Raw genomic sequence first — 17,500 nt, 5'->3', positions numbered from 1 at the left:
AGTAAATGTGATCCTGAACCACAAAACCAGTCATAAGGGTCCATTTTGTGAAATTGAGATTAATACATCCTCTGAAAGCTGAATAAATAATCTTTCCATTGCTGTATGGTTTGTTATGATCGGACAATATTTGTCTGAGATACAACTATTTGAAAATCTGGAATCTGAGGGAGCAACAAAATCTAAATATTGAGAAAATCTCCTTTAAAGTTGTTCAAATGAAGTTCTTATCAATGCATATTACTAATCAAAAATGAAGTTGATTTTGTCATAAAAGAGAAATGTATAATTTTGATCCATACAATGTATTGTTGTCTATTGCTACAGATATACCTGTGTTACTCATGACTGCTTTTGTGCTGCAGGGACACATATAATTAAATACAGTAACAGTACTATAATGAGTAAGAAAATAATACAGTGCTATAATAAGGCTCTATATAAGCAGATAGTGCAGTACACTAGTATTTATTCTGAACCATGCCAAACAATATTTCTCAGATGTACAGACAGACCGTGTGCTTGGAGAGCTCTCCTCTTTCCCGCTGAGTTTACTGACAGCTCGAGTGGACGGTTTGCTGGGTTTATTCCTGAAAAACAAAGCAGAGCAATGAGTCTGGATGGACTGAGCCGTGAGCGTCGGAGCATCAGACGCCTGTCGTACTTCTCTGCCTCCAGACGAGACGCGGCGCGGGTCGTCGCTCTGCTTTTGGTCTCTTCTTCATCATCATCTTTTTCTCCGTCTCTTTTCTCTGATGCTCCTGTATCTGTGAACCAGATAAACAGACGGAAAATAATTACATAAATTAAGTAAATAAATGAGTAAAAAAAAAATAGGATTACAAAAAATCTGAAAATAAATAATGTACTAACAGGACTATAAGAAAAAAAATTAAATCATGTAATCAAAAATTAAAATAGATTAAAAAATTCATAAATGGAATTAATACATATTTTAAAAAGCAAACAATTGAGCAAAAAAATGACAAAGTTTGATTAAAAAAATAAAAATAAATAAATAAACAGATAAAAAAATTAAATAGCTTAAAATAAATGAAGTCAAAATTGATAAATCAGATTAAAACAATAAATGAATACTTGAGTGTAAGTAAACAAATAGAATAAAAAGAAAAATAACATGAAAAAATTAAACGGATTAAAACAAATTCATAAATTAGATTAAAATAAAAAAGGTATATAATTAATGCAGTACTATAACCATACAATAATGAGTAAGAAATAAAGATAAAGATATATTTTACATGTAGCTTAATAGAAATGAAATATTTTTGCAAATAATATTTTATACATATTTACAGTATTAATATTTAACAGTAGGCTATTAATTGGGTCTACACACCTGAGTCGTCTGTGGTGGAGGATGTTTTGGAGGGTCGTCCACGGCGTGCTGGTTTCTGCTGCCGGTCCTCCTGAACACACACACACACACACACACACAGACACAGACAGACACACACAGACAGACACACACACACACGCACACACAGACACACACAGACACACACAGACAGACACACACAGACACAAACACAGACAGACACACACACAAACACAGACACACACAGACAGACACACACACAAACACAGACAGACACACACACACACAAACACAGACACACACAGACAGACACAGACAGACACACACAGACACACACAGACACACACAGACACACACAGACACACACAGACACACACAGACACACACAGACACACAAACAGACACACACAGACAGACACGTGCCAGTCATTCATTCATGCATCTGTGATCGCAGGCAGTTAATGTGTCAGGAGTGTTTGTTTGCTCACTGTCACATCTTCCTCATCCTTCCTCTCCTCCTCTTCATCACTCGCTTTGATGGTGTCCTGATCTTCAGTCGCTGAGAGAAACAGACACAAATCAAACACAGAGTATAATGAACATTCAGTCATCATTCTGTACGACTGTCACAAAATGAGACGTTTAACAGAATGATCACGCTGATCTTTTACATACAACGAAGATTAATGCAGAAGATACGATAAAAACTACTGACCTTCATCTTTTCTCTGTTTGGCAGATTGATCTGGTTCTTCCTTCATCTCTGCTGTCGTGTCCTGCAAGAAACACTCATTATAAAGCTCTTCATCTCTCACACACACACACAAAACACACTTACTGGAGCAGAAGCAGGAAGATCGTCTGATCTCTTCCGTTTCAGTGCAGGTTTCACTAGAGAAAGAGAGAGAGAGAGGTGAAGTGATGATCCACAGACAGACAGGTGTAGGTGTGTGTGTGTGTGAGAGAGTGAGTTTGTGTGTGTGTGTGTGTGTGTGAGAGATTTTGTGTGTGTGTGTGTGTGTGAGAGAGAGTGAGTGTGTATTTGTGAGAGAGATTGTGTGTGTGTGTGAGAGAGAGAGAGAGAGAGAGTGTGTGTATGTGTTTGTGAGAGATTGTGTGTGTCAAGTCAAGTCACCTTTATTTATATAGCACTTTTAACAATACAGATTGGGTCAAAGCACTTAACAGTATCAAACTGGAGGATAGAGTGTCAGTAATGTATAATAATAAGATTAAACACTCAATTTTCAGTTAAAGGCATTTCATTATTGAGTTCAGTGATGTCATTGTCTAGCTCAGTTTAGTTTAAATAGTATCTGTGAAAAAAAATTGACGATAATCGCTGGAAATTAAGTGTGAGAGTGTGTGTGTGCGCGTGTGTGGACATAAATGTGTATAATGACACCGGTATGACACAGGTATTACAAGGAGAAGGTGATTTATGAGGACATTGCCCCATGTCCCCACTTTTCAAAACACTTATAAATCATACAGAGTGAGTTTTTTAGGGGAAAGTAGAAATGCACAAAGTCTCCTGTGAGGGCTAAGTTTAGGTGTAGGGTTGGTGTAGGGCAATAGCACACACAGTTTGTTCAGTATAAAAACCATTACGCCTATGGAGAGTCCCCATAAACCACAAAAACCAACATGTGTGTGTGTGTGTGTGTGTGTGTCACCTGCAGGAGTGTCTCTGGTCTGAGCTGTGGAGCGGCGATTCCTGCGGTTCTGCTGAAAACAACATCAACACAAACACTTCAGTCCCATCAAAAACTATGATTCATCTGTGAATAATTGATCACATGACCTGGAACGAATCTCATCACGGTCTTCAAGAACCTTCTACTGGATTTTGATATAAAATGTAATGTCAAATATTAAAGTAACGCTGGATCTGATGGTATCTCCATCATATAACAATAAATGATCTGTAAATGTTTGGTGTGACGATGGCATCAGTACTGGACAGCGATTCTTTATTTACATGTCAATAATATGAACTGAAACTATGATCTTAGGAAAAGATTTAAAAAAATTTCTGGGTGAACAACAAACTCCACACATTCTCCAACATTTCAACACACTTCAAAATGAGGACAGAGACAAAATGCAAGTTTAAAGCTACAGTAATTAGTCTTTTAAAAAGACGAGTCTTTAAATCTCGTTTTTCTCTAACGGAAGAATCAGCCAAACACAATCAAATGCACCTCTTTTGGCTCCTCCTCCACAGCTGGCTCCGCCTCCTTCGGCTGTGAAGCAGAGCCTTATGGGAAAGAAGAGAATCAGGGTCACATGATCAGGTGTGTGCGGGGAGAAGGGCTCGCTGCAGGTGTAACTGAGACTCACCTGCTTCTCTCTGTGCAGCATCAGATGCTTTGGAGGATCTTCCTCTGCGTGGAGTCCTGCTCGACCTCTCCTCCTCTTCATCCTCACACTGTCAAACACACTTATTTTATTTATTTATTCATTGACAAACAACGTAGTTGAAGAGCTGACTATGGAAGCCCATTTCTGCCACATAAGAGGAAATAAAATCATGCTTTTATTGCTTTAAAAGTCATACTTAGGAGATGAAAAGAGAAATTCATGACTTTAAATGTTGTAATTATGACAAACTAAGACAAAATTATGACATACTAAGTCATAATTATGAGATGAAAAACACTAAATAGACAGAGAAAAGTCAATTATGAGATATGAGCACACTAAGACAAACTATGACAAAACCTAAGACTAGAAAGTCGAAACTGGCATAAATTTAAATCATGAGATAAAGGCAAAAAATGATAAATTATCAGATTTTTTTTATTTGTAAAAATCTGTCTAATTTCAACTTTCTCAATTATATTTTTTTATGTCAATTTTCACTTAATATGTCTAATTCGTTTTTTTAATCATAATTATTTGGCATGCCATAATTATGACTTTTAAAGTGAAATTTCAGCTTTTCATCTCGTAATTATGACGCTTTGGTCATGACTCGCCACAGCAGGTTTTTTTCTTACTGAAATCTGCTTCCATATCAGACTCAAGACGGAGAGAGAGGGAGGAAAACTCACCTCTGTAGTAGCTGCTTGCTCCTTTTCAGTATCGCTTTTGGTTTGATTGGCTGCAGTCAGAAAAACAGCATTTATATTCAGATTCCACAGCTTATTAATTCAGGAAACATGACATCTAGAGTCAGTAATGTGCTGTAAATGTTGCAGTTTACATGAATCTTTATTAAAAATGTTATTCAGTCATGAGCAGTGAGTGATTTTCTCTTTGTCTTTCGAACACAGACAGCAGCAGGTTTATTAGGCTGCTGTCACTTTAAGACCTAATGTACAGATCCTATATACATTGACACACGTCTGACTTCTTTCTCAACTGTTTACATTCACTTAAGACATAATTGACCATGTTTACATAAATTGAGCACCTACATTTCAAAAACTCAAATTTTACTTCAAGCACCTTGTAAGAACCCTGATACACATACACACCTGTCCTCTGAGCGGATGATCGTCCTCTCTGCGTGCCGCTCTCAATCTGCTCCACCTGATCAGACAACCTCATTAGTGACGCACAGGATTTCTGTTGAAAATCTGCAGATGAAACGATTCTGATTCATTACCGTCTCAGAGGCGTCTGATGACTTCTGTTCCTGCTCGTCTGAGACAGATGAAGCGCCTGCATCAGACACACAGGTTATACTCAGACGTGCTCCACACGATCACACCCTCACCATCAGAAACACATAACTCCTCATCATCACTAACCTGTGTCTGTAGAGTCCGTCAGATGCTCAGCTGCATCTGTGTCCTTTACATCTGCAGTGAGGGTCTGCGCAGACTCAGCTGTGTCTGCTGTGAGGATCTGCGCAGGCTCCACTGTATTTGTGGTGAGGGTCTGTGCAGACACATCTGTGTCTGTGGTAAGGGTCTGCGCAGACTCAGCTGTGTCTGCTGTGAGAGTCTGCACAGACGCCGCTGCATCTGTGGTGAGGGTCTGCGCAGGCTCTGCTGTATCTTCAGTGAGGGTCTGCGCAGGCACCACTATATCTGTGGTGAGGGACTGCGCAGGCTCTGCTGCATCTGTGGTGAGGGTCTGCGCAGGCTCTGCTGTATCTTCAGTGAGGGTCTGCGCAGGCACCACTATATCTGTGGTGAGGGACTGCGCAGGCTCTGCTGCATCTGTGGTGAGGGTCTGCGCAGGCTCTGCTGTATCTTCAGTGAGGGTCTGCGCAGGCTCTGCTGTATCTTCAGTGAGGGTCTGCGCAGGCACCACTATATCTGTGGTGAGGGACTGCGCAGGCTCTGCTGCATCTGTGGTGAGGGTCTGCACAGGCACCGCTGTATCTGCTGCAAGGGTCTGCGCAGGTTCTGCTGTATCTGCTGCAAGGGTCTGCGCAGGATCGGCTGTGTCTGCAATTAGAATCTGCGCAGGCTCCACTGTATCTGTGGTGAGGGTCTGCGCGGTCTCTGCTGTATCTGTGGTGAGGGTCTGCGTGGTCTCTGCTGTATCTGTGAAGGTCTGCGCAGGCTCTACTGTGTCTGCTTTAAGGGTCTGCGCAGGCTCTGCTGTGTCAGCTGTAAGGCTATGCACAGGCTCATCAGTTTCAGTCTCTTTTGTGAGGGTCTGCGCAGGATCGGCTGCGTCTGCAATGACTCTCGGTGCAGGTTCTGTTGGGATATCCGTGAGGGTCTGCACAGGCTCATCTGTATCTGTCTCTTTTGTGTCTGCACTGAGGGGCTGTGTAGACTCGGCTGCGTCTGGAGTGACCGCTGGCGTGGGTTCAGCTGCATCTTCAGTGAGGGTCTGCGCAGGTGACTCAGTCATGTCTGCAGCAAGGGTTTGCACTGTCTCAGCAGCGTCTGTAATGCCAGTCTGCATGGATTCGCCTGCATCTGCAGTGGGGGTCTGTGCCGGCTCGGCTTCAACTGTCCTGACTGTCAAAGTGGATTCAGCTGTGTCTGCAGTGAAGGTCTGAGTTGACTCATCTGAGTCTACAGTGAGAGGCTGCACAAACTCTGTAGCATCTGCTGTGAGGGTCTGCGTGGACTCGACTGCATTTGCAGTTAGGATCTGCATAGACTCAGCTACATCGTCAGTGACCGGCGGCTCAAATTCAGCTGCGTCTGCGTTGAGAGTCTGTGTGGATTCAGCTGCGTCTGCTGTAAGCATCTGTGTTTCTCTCTCATCCGTCTGCTCATCACCAGCCTAAAAAGAAAAGCATAAACACATTACAGAAAACACCTGATTAAAAAAAAAAAGCAGATTAAAAGCAGCTGCGCTGTCTGCGTCTAACAACTGTGATGGACAGGATGTCGCGAGAGTATTTTAGCGCACGCCAGCAAGACGTCACTGCAAGTCTTACAGCATTTCAAACCAGCAAGGTGATCGGTGATTCTGTGCAGATAACTTGCTGATTTCATATGAGACTAACAATCTGAGACTGCAGGAACTACACTACCAGTCAAAAGCTTATGAACAGCAAGATTTTTTATGTTTTTTAAAGAAGACTTTTCTGCTCCGCAATCCTGCACTTATTTGATCCAAAGTACAGCAAAAACAGTAAAATGTTGAAATATTTTTATTATTTAAAATACCGGTTTTCTAATTTAATATATTTTAAACTGTAATTTATTCCTGTGATTTCAAAGCTGTATTTTCAGCATCATTACTCCAGTCTTCAGTCACATGATCCTTCAGAAATCATTCTAATATACTGATTTACTGATCAACAAACATGTATTATTATTATTATATTGAAAATAGCAGAGTAGAATTTTTTCAGGTTTCTTTAAAGAACAGAAAGTTCAGAAGAACAGCATTTATCTGAAACAGAATTCTTTTGTAACATTATAAATGTCTTTATCATCACTTTTGATCAATTTAAAGCAGCCTTGCTAAATAAAAGTATTAATTTCTAAATCCTTCCAATTTCTCACATTGAAATATTATTATAATTTAAAATAGCTTTTTTCTCAGTTTTTGCTGGGTTTTTTTATTGGATCAAATAAATGCAGGCTTGGTGAGCAGAAGAGACTTTAAAAAATATTAAGAAATCTTACTGTTCAAAACCTTTTGACTGGTAATGTATGACATCACGTGTTTACCTCTGATGTAATTTCCTGTGACCCGAGAGCCTCCGTCTCCATGGGCTCCGCTGTGGCGGACTCAGTCTCAGAGTACTCCTTCACACTTCCTGTGTCCTCAGTGCCTACAGGAAGCGTCTCCACAACGATCTGAGAACCTGCGGCTGTGAGATCCGAGGAGCGCGTGATATCTGGATCCATGGAGAGCAGTGTAAGCGCCGCTTCCTTCATCTTCCTATCGGCCTCCGTTTCTTGCTGTGAGGTGCGGACGTCCATCAGGCTCAAGAGGGCGTTGGCTTCTGCAGACAGTGGGCGGGGCTCTTTAAGCACCGCCTCCTCATCCTCGGATTCGGGAGTGACGTCGCTCAGGGCGGCGTAAGGGTCGTCTGGTAAAGCTGTGCTACTGGAGACGGTTTCCAGCGGGTTCTCCTTCCCTCCCGGCTTCCTGTCTGAATCTTTCTGCATCTTCTTCTCAGTCGTTTTCTTCGCAACCTTCGTTTTCTCCTCTGAGGTTTTCTTGTCGTCTTTTTTCTGTTCTGCAGTTCCTGGTTTAGTCTTGGCTTCTATTTTTTTATCTGATTTGGGATTCTGGGATTTAGACTTGTGTTTCTCCGTTGGGGATTTGACCTTCGGTCCTTCGCTTTCTGAGCCGGATTTCTGCGGCTGAGTCTTGTCCGCAGACGAATCCTTTCTATCTGTCCGCACCTTGGGCTTCTCTCCCGCTTTAGCCTCTGGGTGACTCTTGGACCTCTTGGGAATCTCTTTAGACTGCTTGTCTTTCTTCCGGCTGACCTCTGACCCCGTCTCGACCTCTGACCTCTCCTCTGAGGAGCCGGTGGAGTCCAGACGCCGGAGCAGCTTCGAGTCACCCTTGCCACTCGGCTTTGGTTTCTCCTTCTCGTTCACAGCCGTCTTTCCTTTCTTTAGGTTCCCTTCATCTGCAGCTTCAGACACACTCGTCTTGCTTTCTCGGGAAGACACGGAACTCCTCCTGTCTGGTTTGACCTTTGACCCCTTCTCGTCAGCTGCTCCTTTGGCAGTGCCTCCGTCTTTCTCGTCGGCCACAGTGTCTCCGCTCTTCCTGCTCTCCGTCTTGAGTTTGAGCTTGAGTCGTTCGTCAGGGACACCGCGCTCTTTTTCCTTGCGCTCCTTTTCTTTGGAGAGCGAGTCTTTCCGAACGGTTTTCCGGCGTTCTTCTGTTCCCAGCTCCAGGTCCAGGATGAAGGAGTGAACGCGGTTTTTGTCAGGGAGTTTCTCCTCGCTGTCTGTCTTCTTTCTGCGCTGCTGCTCCTCCAGATCAGACGGCCGTCGCACTGACTTCAGACCCGCGGGCTTCACCTGCAGAGAGACGGACAGAAGCGTTAACTACAGAGAGACAGAGAGAGAGAGCTGGAGAATGAGACACACTTACATCTTTGTTGACTGAATCACCTTCAGTATCACTTTTCTTCCTCTCATCCTCTTTTCTGAAAAGAAACAGTCAGTATGTTTACATGGAGAACAATATTCCAATTTTGGGATTTTTGCTATTGTAAACGACTCTACAAAGTAACATACACCTTTGTTTACATTTGTGTGTTGATCGGCAACCACAACCGTTTCTGAGGAAGTACATTGTTTGGTGGAAGAATAATGTTTTTATTAATATCATTACACTTTATTTGTTTTATTTTGTGAAACCTTACTACATATATGAGAGTCGCAACCCAACCGGACGCTGCTCTGTATGAGCTGCACACTTTCCTCTCAATAACGCAAGAAACACACAAGGCTCTACAGTGCGATATATATAGATATAGTGATATTTACATGGAGTCAAGTGATGTTATGACACAGAGTTAGGGTTTAGGAGCCTGATGGCCTGGGGGAAGAAACTCCTCCTAAGTCTCTCAGTTTTTGCCGTCAGGCTACGGAAGCGCTTACCAGATGGAAGCAAAGTGAATAGATGGTTAGCAGGGTGATTAGAGTCCTTGAAGATTTTAACAGCTCTATTTTTTCAGCGTTTGAGGTAGATGTCCTGCAGAGAGGGGAGAGCAGACCCTGAGATGCGCTCAGCTAAGCGCACAACTCTCTGTAGTGCTTTGCAGTCCTGATTGGAGCTGTTTCCATACCACACTGAGATGCACTGAGTCAATACACTTTCTATAGTCCCTGAATAGAAAGTTTTCAGGATTGCTGGTGAGACCCTGAATTTCCTCAGCTGTCGCAGATGGTACAGTCTTTGCCTGGCTTTCTTGACCTGTGTTTGGATGTGTGTAGTCCAAGTCAGGTTCTCTGAGATGTTTACGCCGAGGTACTTGAAGCTACTCACCCTCTCCACAGGGGTCCCACTGATCATAAGAGGAGTGTAGGGCTGCTGCTGTCTCTTCCTAAAGTCCATGATCAGCTCTTTAGTTTTGCTCACATTCAGAGAGAGACAGTTGTCCTGGCACCATGATGTGAGACTCTCTATGCGCTCTCATCGTTGTTGGAGATGAGGCCCAGAACCACAGTATCATCAGCGAACTTGATAATAGATGTGGAGCTGTGAGAGGACACGCAGTCATGCGTGTAGAGAGAGTAGAGCAGGGGACTCAGGACACAGCCCTGTGGGGCTCCTATGTTCAGAGTGATGGAGTTTGAGGTGAACTGGCCAACTTTCACCACTTGAGGTCTGCCGGTGAGGAAGTCTTGAATCCAGTCACAGAGTGAGGAGTTCAGGCCGAGGTCTGTGAGTTTAGAAGCCAGCTTGATGGGGACTATAGTGTTGAAAGCTGAGCTATAGTCAATGAATAGCAGCCTTACATAATTCCCATTGTTGCTGTCCAAGTGTGTGAGGGAAGAGTGGAGAATGTGAGAGATGGCATCGTCCGTGGATCTGTTTGGGCGATAGGCAAACTGAAGAGGGTCCAGAGTATCAGGGATGAAGGAGCAGATGTGGCTCTTTACAAGTCTCTCAAAAACCTTCATGACTATAGATGTGAGGGCAACTGGGCGATAGTCATTCAGGCAAGAGGGTTTATTGTTCTTTGGCACAGGGATAATAATGGATTTTTTGAATGAAGAGGGAACCACGGAGGTAGCAAGGGACTCATTAAAGATGGAAGTGAACAAACCAGCGAGCTGATCGGCGCAGGACCTCAGAACACGGCCGGTTATCCCATCAGGTCCGGCTGCTTTCCTGACGTTCACTCTCTTTAGCGCCCTCCGAACCTCATCCTCCGACACGGTGATTACAGGATCATCGCTGCTCTGCCTGCTGCTTCCTGACGCGCTGGATGGCAGAGACGCGCCGCCGCCGTTGCCATCGAAGCGGCCGTAGAAGATTTTAGGGGAAGTCGTGGCCTAATGGTTAGAGAGTCGGACTTGTAATCCGAAGGTTGTGGGTTCGAGTCCCCGGCCGGCAGGGATTGTAGGTGGGGGGAGTGAATGTCCAGCGCTCTCTCCACCCTCAATACCACGACTGAGGTGCCCTTGAGCAAGACACCGAACCCCCAACTGCTCCCCGGGCGCCGCAGCATAAATGCCCACTGCTCCGGGTGCGTGTTCACGGTGTGTGTGTGTTCACTGCTGTGTGTGTGTGTGTATGTTCACTGCTGTGTGTGTGCACGTTGGATGGGTTAAATGCAGAGCACGAATTCCGAGTATGGGTCACCATACTTGGCCATATGTCACTTCACTTAACTCGTCGGCCAGCAACGGATCTGCTCTCACCTCCGCGGAGGATTTGTTTCCGAAGGCACAGATGATCCTCAGTCCCTGATATGAACGAGCCGTTGTTTATATTCTGGTGTGAGGAAAATGGCGGCATGGTCCGATTTGCCAAAATAAATTAATTTTTAAAGTATCTTTTCTGTTATTTAAATCATTTAATATTTCTACATTCAAAATTGTATATTTAAAACATCAACCTCAACATGAATTTATGAATTAAATTGCACTTCTGCAACCTTTGAGCCACATTAAACATCTGAAAATACACCTACAAGCCACTTGTGCATTCTTCTGTGCCACCTCTGTAGTACACATTTATTTATTAAATACTGATTTCATTTGATTGGCATCTTATTCAACTTCTTATTTTACTTGTTTTTATTCTGTTGTTTTAATTAGAAATTATAAAAAGCTTATAAATATATATTTTTGAATTTGACGTAAAAGATAACATACTTTTAATAAAGTTAGAAAATATGACAGCGGTGAGAAAACATCAGTGAAGAAAGCATCTGATCATAGCGATGTGGATACGTTTGCATGAGCTCTGCAATCGGTACTCCAGTAAAGTCCAGTCACGGCACATTTATTTATACAGCGCTTTATACAAGAGATTGATTTAAAGCAAGCAGCTTTACTGTATTAAACATTAAAAAATAAACGTGTCAATGAAGCTTTCAGTCAGAATTACAACTTGATTTTCTGTAATAAAGCAGCTCTCCAGTGTGGTGCAAACTAATGATACAATCTTTTTATTAGTGAATGCAAACAAAAAAAAAAACACTAATTACAGTAAAGTGACAGTTTGGTTTGCATAGATTAAAGCTTAATCCAGCTCAGGAAAATTTAGATTAGCATAACACTATAAGGTGTTTTAAGAGCTAATGTTTTAAATAAAATAATTTATCCAATATAATTGTGCCAAATATATTTGTATTGTCAAAACAATAATTGTTTAAAAACTGTAATTGTACAATAGTAATATAATTGTTTGAAATTTTCAAAAGCTGAAGTGATTGCCTTATTTATTAGTTATAATATCTGTAACTCAATATTTTCACTAATTATAAAATGTTTGTTGCAGCCCTAGTCTGTTTATGCATTATATGGAGCACTCTGAATAACCACCAGCACCAATCTGAACCTAAGTTTGACCCACACACCTGGAGTCTCTCTTCCTCTGTCTGCTCAGAGCCACTTTCTTCTCAAGGAACTTCTTCTCTTTTCGAGCCTCTTTGGCTCGAGGTCTCTGATCCGCAGAGAGACTCGCCTGTTTCTTCCGATCTGTGAGGAGAAAATCATGTCAGAGAAAAACACACACACACACACACACACACACACACACACACACACACACACACACACACACACACACACACACACACACACACACACACACACACACACACACACACACACACAGACAGACAGACAGACAGACAGACAGACAGACACACACGCACGCAGGTACCCTGTTCCTCGTTCTGAGCTGCTCTCAGTCTGCGTTTCTCCTCCATTCGCTCGCGGTTCTGCTGCCGCTTCAACAGACGCTCCTCTTTGTCTTTGGCCTGCGGCGTGAGAGACATTTATATCAGATCAGAATGGTTTGAACTTTGACGACAACAACCAGATGAAAATTGTGCATTACAAAAATAATTTGAATAATTTTGTGGGCTGGGTTGAAGATGGATGAACAAATATTGATGATTAAATCCTAAGAATCGTCATTGCCGGCTTTATGACAGCTACTGTTTAAATGTTTCTATAAAAAAAACACACTGGAATAGAAACATAATTTAATCATTAAAAGATATTGTAACGTTGTTATTATATACACTGCTTTATGAGCAAATCACGTTTGTATAGAAATATTTTCAAATTTAAATAAATGATCATTAATGTTATTATAATATATTATCATAATAGTGTTATTATTACAGTGTTATCAGTTTTCCTAAATGTATTTATTCATGAATAGTTTTTCTAAAACTTTGTCATACAATTAATAAACTATACAACATATTAAAAATTCATACAATACAAAATTAAAAAAAAAAAAAAAATTAATTCAGGAGATATTTTCAGTTAAACACAACTCTGAGTAAAATGTGTTCAAAAGATCACAAACATTTACGTGTTTGGAAGCAAGTGTAGATTTCTTTTTCATGCAACCAAATAATTTTTTTTAAATACAAACATAAAATACAACAAATTTATTTAATAAACGTTTTCTTTTTCTGATGACATTTGAAGCCACGTTTATTTACACAGTGCTTTATACAATACAGACCGTTTCAAAGCAACTTTTTTTTTTTTTTTTCAATTATTATATGTCTTTGTTTTATTTGATCTTTTTTTAATTGTACAGCTTTTGGTACACTCTGTGGTTTTTAAAAGTGATTTATTCAAAAATGTACATGAGAACGGCTGGTCCAACTTTATATTAGATGGCCTTAACTACTATTTACTTACACTGAAATTAATCATTTGGTACAATGCACTTATTAGTGTTTTTACATTGTACTTATATCTTAAAAAATACCTGAATGTAATTCATTTTTATAATTACACTGCTGACCCATCCCTTACACCTACCCATACCACCAAACCCGTTTCTAACCTTAACCGTATCCCACCCACTTCCAGTGTTTAGTAAAACAGCATGAACACAATAAGTACTTATTTTTTGATGCAAGTAAAGCCACTAAATATGAAGTGGGGACTGAACGGTTTTACACACAATTAATCCTGCTGGTGTTTTGTGAAGTTGTTCTTACCACAGAGCGTCTGCGCTGCTCCACCGTCACCTCGTCATCGGAGTCGCTGTAGTAGCGCGAGTACAGGAAGGGTTTGTGCACGTATCCCTGTCTCACGCCGCGAGGCTTCTTCTCCCGACTGCCCTCAGAGTCTTCACCGGCCGGAGTCTTCTGCCCTCCCTCAGCTGCACGCACACACACAGCGCACACACACACACACACACACACACACACACGCACGCAAGCACACACACACACGCACGCAAGCACACACACACACACACACACGCACGCAAGCACACACACACACACACACACACACACACACACGTGTTTGAGCGCTGCAGTGACACACACTGACTGATCATGTGACGCGCTTCTCACCCTCAGAGCTGATCTCTCCCTCCTCGGTGGACTCAGACAGCGGCTCGTCCTCGTCACTGTCTTCCTCGAACGATGACAGATCGCTGGTGTGGACCGAGCTCACGGTGATGTCGCTGAGACCCTCCAGATCAGAATCCTCCAGTGAGTACTCTAATAAAACACACACACACACACACACCAGTGAAACCACAGCGTGAACTTACAGCTCGCAGCGCTGCAACCCTTGATGCAACAGGAGTCGCTCTGAATATAATGCTATAATCATCACTTTTCATCATTAGTCGCGTTTGGTTGCTGTTATAGTGAAAACACAGTAAAGAGTTCCACGTTATGCTCATTTCATATGCAGTGATGTTAGCCAATCATAGCAGTGGGCGTTTACACTGACATATATCAATGTATTTCAAAATACTTTTTCCTGAAAAAAAAAAAAGATGCTAAGATAATAAGTGCACCTCATGAAACATTATAAAATAACTTAGTGTTACCCCTACATGTGAACCTGTACCACAAAACCAGTCATAAGGGTCAGTTTTTCGGAATTGAAATTCATGCATCATCTGCAGCTGAATAAATAATCTTTCCATTGATGTATGGTTTGTTATGATAGCACAATATTTGTCTGAGATACAACTATTAGAAAATCTGGAATCTGAGGGAGCAAAAAAATCTAAATATTGAGAAAATCTCCTTTAAAGTTGTTCAAATGAAGTTCTTAGCAATGCATATTACTAATCAAAAATGAAGTTGTGATATATTTACGGTAGGAAATTTACAAAATATCTTCATGGAACATATCCTAATGATTTTTGGCATAAAAAAAATGTATAATTTTGATCCATACAATGTATTGTTGTCTATTGCTACAGATATACCTGTGTTACTCATGACTGCTTTTGTGCTGCAGGGACACATATTATAAGGACCTGAGGAAATGATGCCAGGGCTCGCAAAGTCGCTAGCCTGACGTCCCGGGGCTATTGTGTTTTCCAGTCGGGCTACCAAAATGCATCACTGCCTGCCCGACGGGCCTTAAATACAGGCTCCCACACAGTGTTCCCTCTAAACTGAGCGCTCTTCTTCCACCACGGATGCACAGAATAATGTGCCTCGCACACAAAAATGAGTTGGGAAGCCATCTGATTGAATGCCGCAGTAAAAGGGAAAGAATAGCAATGCTCGGGCAAACCGCTCTAGAGCTGATGTCACGACAGAGTTAGAGCCGGTTTCATAGAAAGAGAACGGTATGCACCAAATGAGTCTCTGTAGAAACTGAATACTTCAATGGTTGCGGTGCGCTCAACACGAGAGACGACACAAACACAATGACATCTGAAATAAAACATCCTCATGTATTAAAGAAGAGTAGCTTGATTAAGTGCTGGAAATAGAGGAGGATGGGTAACTAAACTCTGAAACATGTTCAGTCTCACACAAGAGTATTGAACAAACTGTACTTCAGAACCATGTTTAGACCGCTATAGAAGAATCATATGGTCACGCTTTTATATTTAACACAGATCTCAGCTTCAGTTTGGCTTCAGTTTCTATTCTATTCTATCAGTTTAAATAGTTTGTTTTGATAATATATTATGTTAGGCCTGTATAATAGACTCAAAAACAAGGTCAATTATTTATCAGGTGTTTGACTTTGAGTCTCCTGCTCATCAAAGCTGTATTCATTTCAAAAATACAGAAAAAACAGTCATATAGTGAAATATTATTGCAATTTCTAATATTGGTTTCCTATTTTAATACCTATACTTTAAAATAGTATTTATTTCTGTGATCTGCAGCTGTATTTCCAGCATCATTACTCCAGTCTTCAGTGTCACATGATCTTCAGAAATCATAATAATATACTGATTTATTATCAGTGTTGAAACTGCTGTGCTGCTTAGTATTTATTTGTAACTGTTTCTTTTTTCTTTGATTCTTTGATTAATAAAAAGTTTAAAAGAACAGCATTTATTCAAAATAGAAATATTCTTTAACAATAGAAGTGTTTACTATCAATTTTATCCATTTAACACATCCTTGCTGAATAAAGTTTATTTAACTTTCTTTAAACTTTAAGGTATCTTTAAAATAGAAAGAAAAGAAATGTCTGACCCCAAACTTTTGAATAGTTTATATTGTAACAAAATCTCTATTTTGACTAAACACTGTTCTTTTTAACTTTTTATTTTTACAAAATATCACAGGTCCCAAAAAATACAGTATAAAAAAAAGCAAAAAAATAATAATAAAGCAGTACAAGTGTTTCCAGCATTGATTATAAATCAGTATATTAGAATGATTTCTAAAGTATCATGTGACTCTGAAAATACTGCTTCGCTTCACAGGAATTCATTACATTTTAAAGTATATTAAAAAAGAAAACATTTATTTTAAATTGCAATAATATTGCACAATTTTATATTGTGAAATAATATTCATTATTTTTTATCAAATAGATACAGTCTTGATGAGCAAAAGAAACTTCTTTAAAAACTTTATTGATCCAAACGTTTGAACGGCAGTGTATTGTTCAGTAAACATGTTTTCTCTTTAACCTAAAATGATCATTGAGTCACATCAAGGGTCAAATCAAATATAAACAGCACATTAAAGTTAAATGTTACACACTTTATTTGTGCGTGCTGTACAGGTCTGGTGTAACGAATGCTTTTGCTCAGGTGACAGAAATGTCTGACCAATAGAGAAAAGTTTTCATCAGCAAGAAAAATAAATTATATAATTATTACATTTTCGGCCAAAATGACTTTGAAGGGCTGAAATAATTGACCTCTGATGTTAAATTAGGGCTTCTCTGATGAGGCGTTTTGACTGTCAGCATCTATTTCACACCCAAAACATCAATAAACTACAACAGCGTGACCAAAAATCATGTTATAGTGATCTGTACCTGTGTTTGAATACAATTTGGTGTAAGATTTACTACACCAAAAACACTCAGAAATTTCACTCAGGAAGTAGGAAATGACAATCTGAAGTAGTTTATTCCTGAAAAACATTCTAATAATTTAGTAAAATAATTTTTTACAGTGCATGCCAGGTGAAGCGTATCATCTGAAAACCCTCTGAACAACAGCTAAACTACACAAATGTTTGGTTTCAGTATTTGGTTAACTGAACACTTTACACAACATTAATGTTTGTGCATCAGTACAGAACATAATCAGTGCAACACGGTCACTAAACACCAAGCAGCATACAGGATTAATCTCTGAGGGGTTTGTTGTCGTACC

The 17,500-nt window shown here is 40.7% G+C and overlaps 1 protein-coding gene across 2 annotated transcripts in view; it reads right to left on the bottom strand.

Moving 5' to 3' along the window:
* The window catches only part of LOC306853050 (uncharacterized protein), a 22,835-nt gene that overhangs the window by 735 nt on the left and 4,600 nt on the right, over positions 1–17,500 (bottom strand). Inside the window, exons 4-23 of one of the 2 annotated variants that reach the window (XM_079390217.1) lie at position 17,500; positions 14,250–14,399; positions 13,887–14,050; positions 12,581–12,677; positions 12,273–12,393; positions 8,828–8,882; positions 7,438–8,754; positions 5,098–6,538; positions 4,953–5,008; positions 4,822–4,876; positions 4,396–4,445; positions 3,683–3,770; positions 3,544–3,599; positions 3,016–3,067; positions 2,178–2,230; positions 2,055–2,115; positions 1,828–1,898; positions 1,361–1,430; positions 665–767; positions 516–590 (exon numbers count right to left, since the gene is read on the bottom strand). The exon at position 17,500 is cut by the window's right edge and continues 323 nt beyond it. In XM_079390217.1, the coding sequence (XP_079246343.1) occupies positions 516–590; positions 665–767; positions 1,361–1,430; positions 1,828–1,898; positions 2,055–2,115; positions 2,178–2,230; positions 3,016–3,067; positions 3,544–3,599; positions 3,683–3,770; positions 4,396–4,445; positions 4,822–4,876; positions 4,953–5,008; positions 5,098–6,538; positions 7,438–8,754; positions 8,828–8,882; positions 12,273–12,393; positions 12,581–12,677; positions 13,887–14,050; positions 14,250–14,399; position 17,500 (4,136 nt within the window). The remainder of the gene's footprint in view (positions 1–515; positions 591–664; positions 768–1,360; positions 1,431–1,827; positions 1,899–2,054; positions 2,116–2,177; positions 2,231–3,015; positions 3,068–3,543; positions 3,600–3,682; positions 3,771–4,395; positions 4,446–4,821; positions 4,877–4,952; positions 5,009–5,097; positions 6,539–7,437; positions 8,755–8,827; positions 8,883–12,272; positions 12,394–12,580; positions 12,678–13,886; positions 14,051–14,249; positions 14,400–17,499) is intronic. The other variant, XM_079390218.1, reaches the window with a different exon arrangement.

This window comes from Barbus barbus (genome assembly GCF_936440315.1).
Source record: "Barbus barbus genome assembly, chromosome: 33".
In the NCBI taxonomy this organism is placed as follows: domain Eukaryota; kingdom Metazoa; phylum Chordata; class Actinopteri; order Cypriniformes; family Cyprinidae; genus Barbus; species Barbus barbus.
Note: the sequence above shows the minus strand (reverse complement) of the source record. Positions and strands in the feature narration are given on the sequence as shown.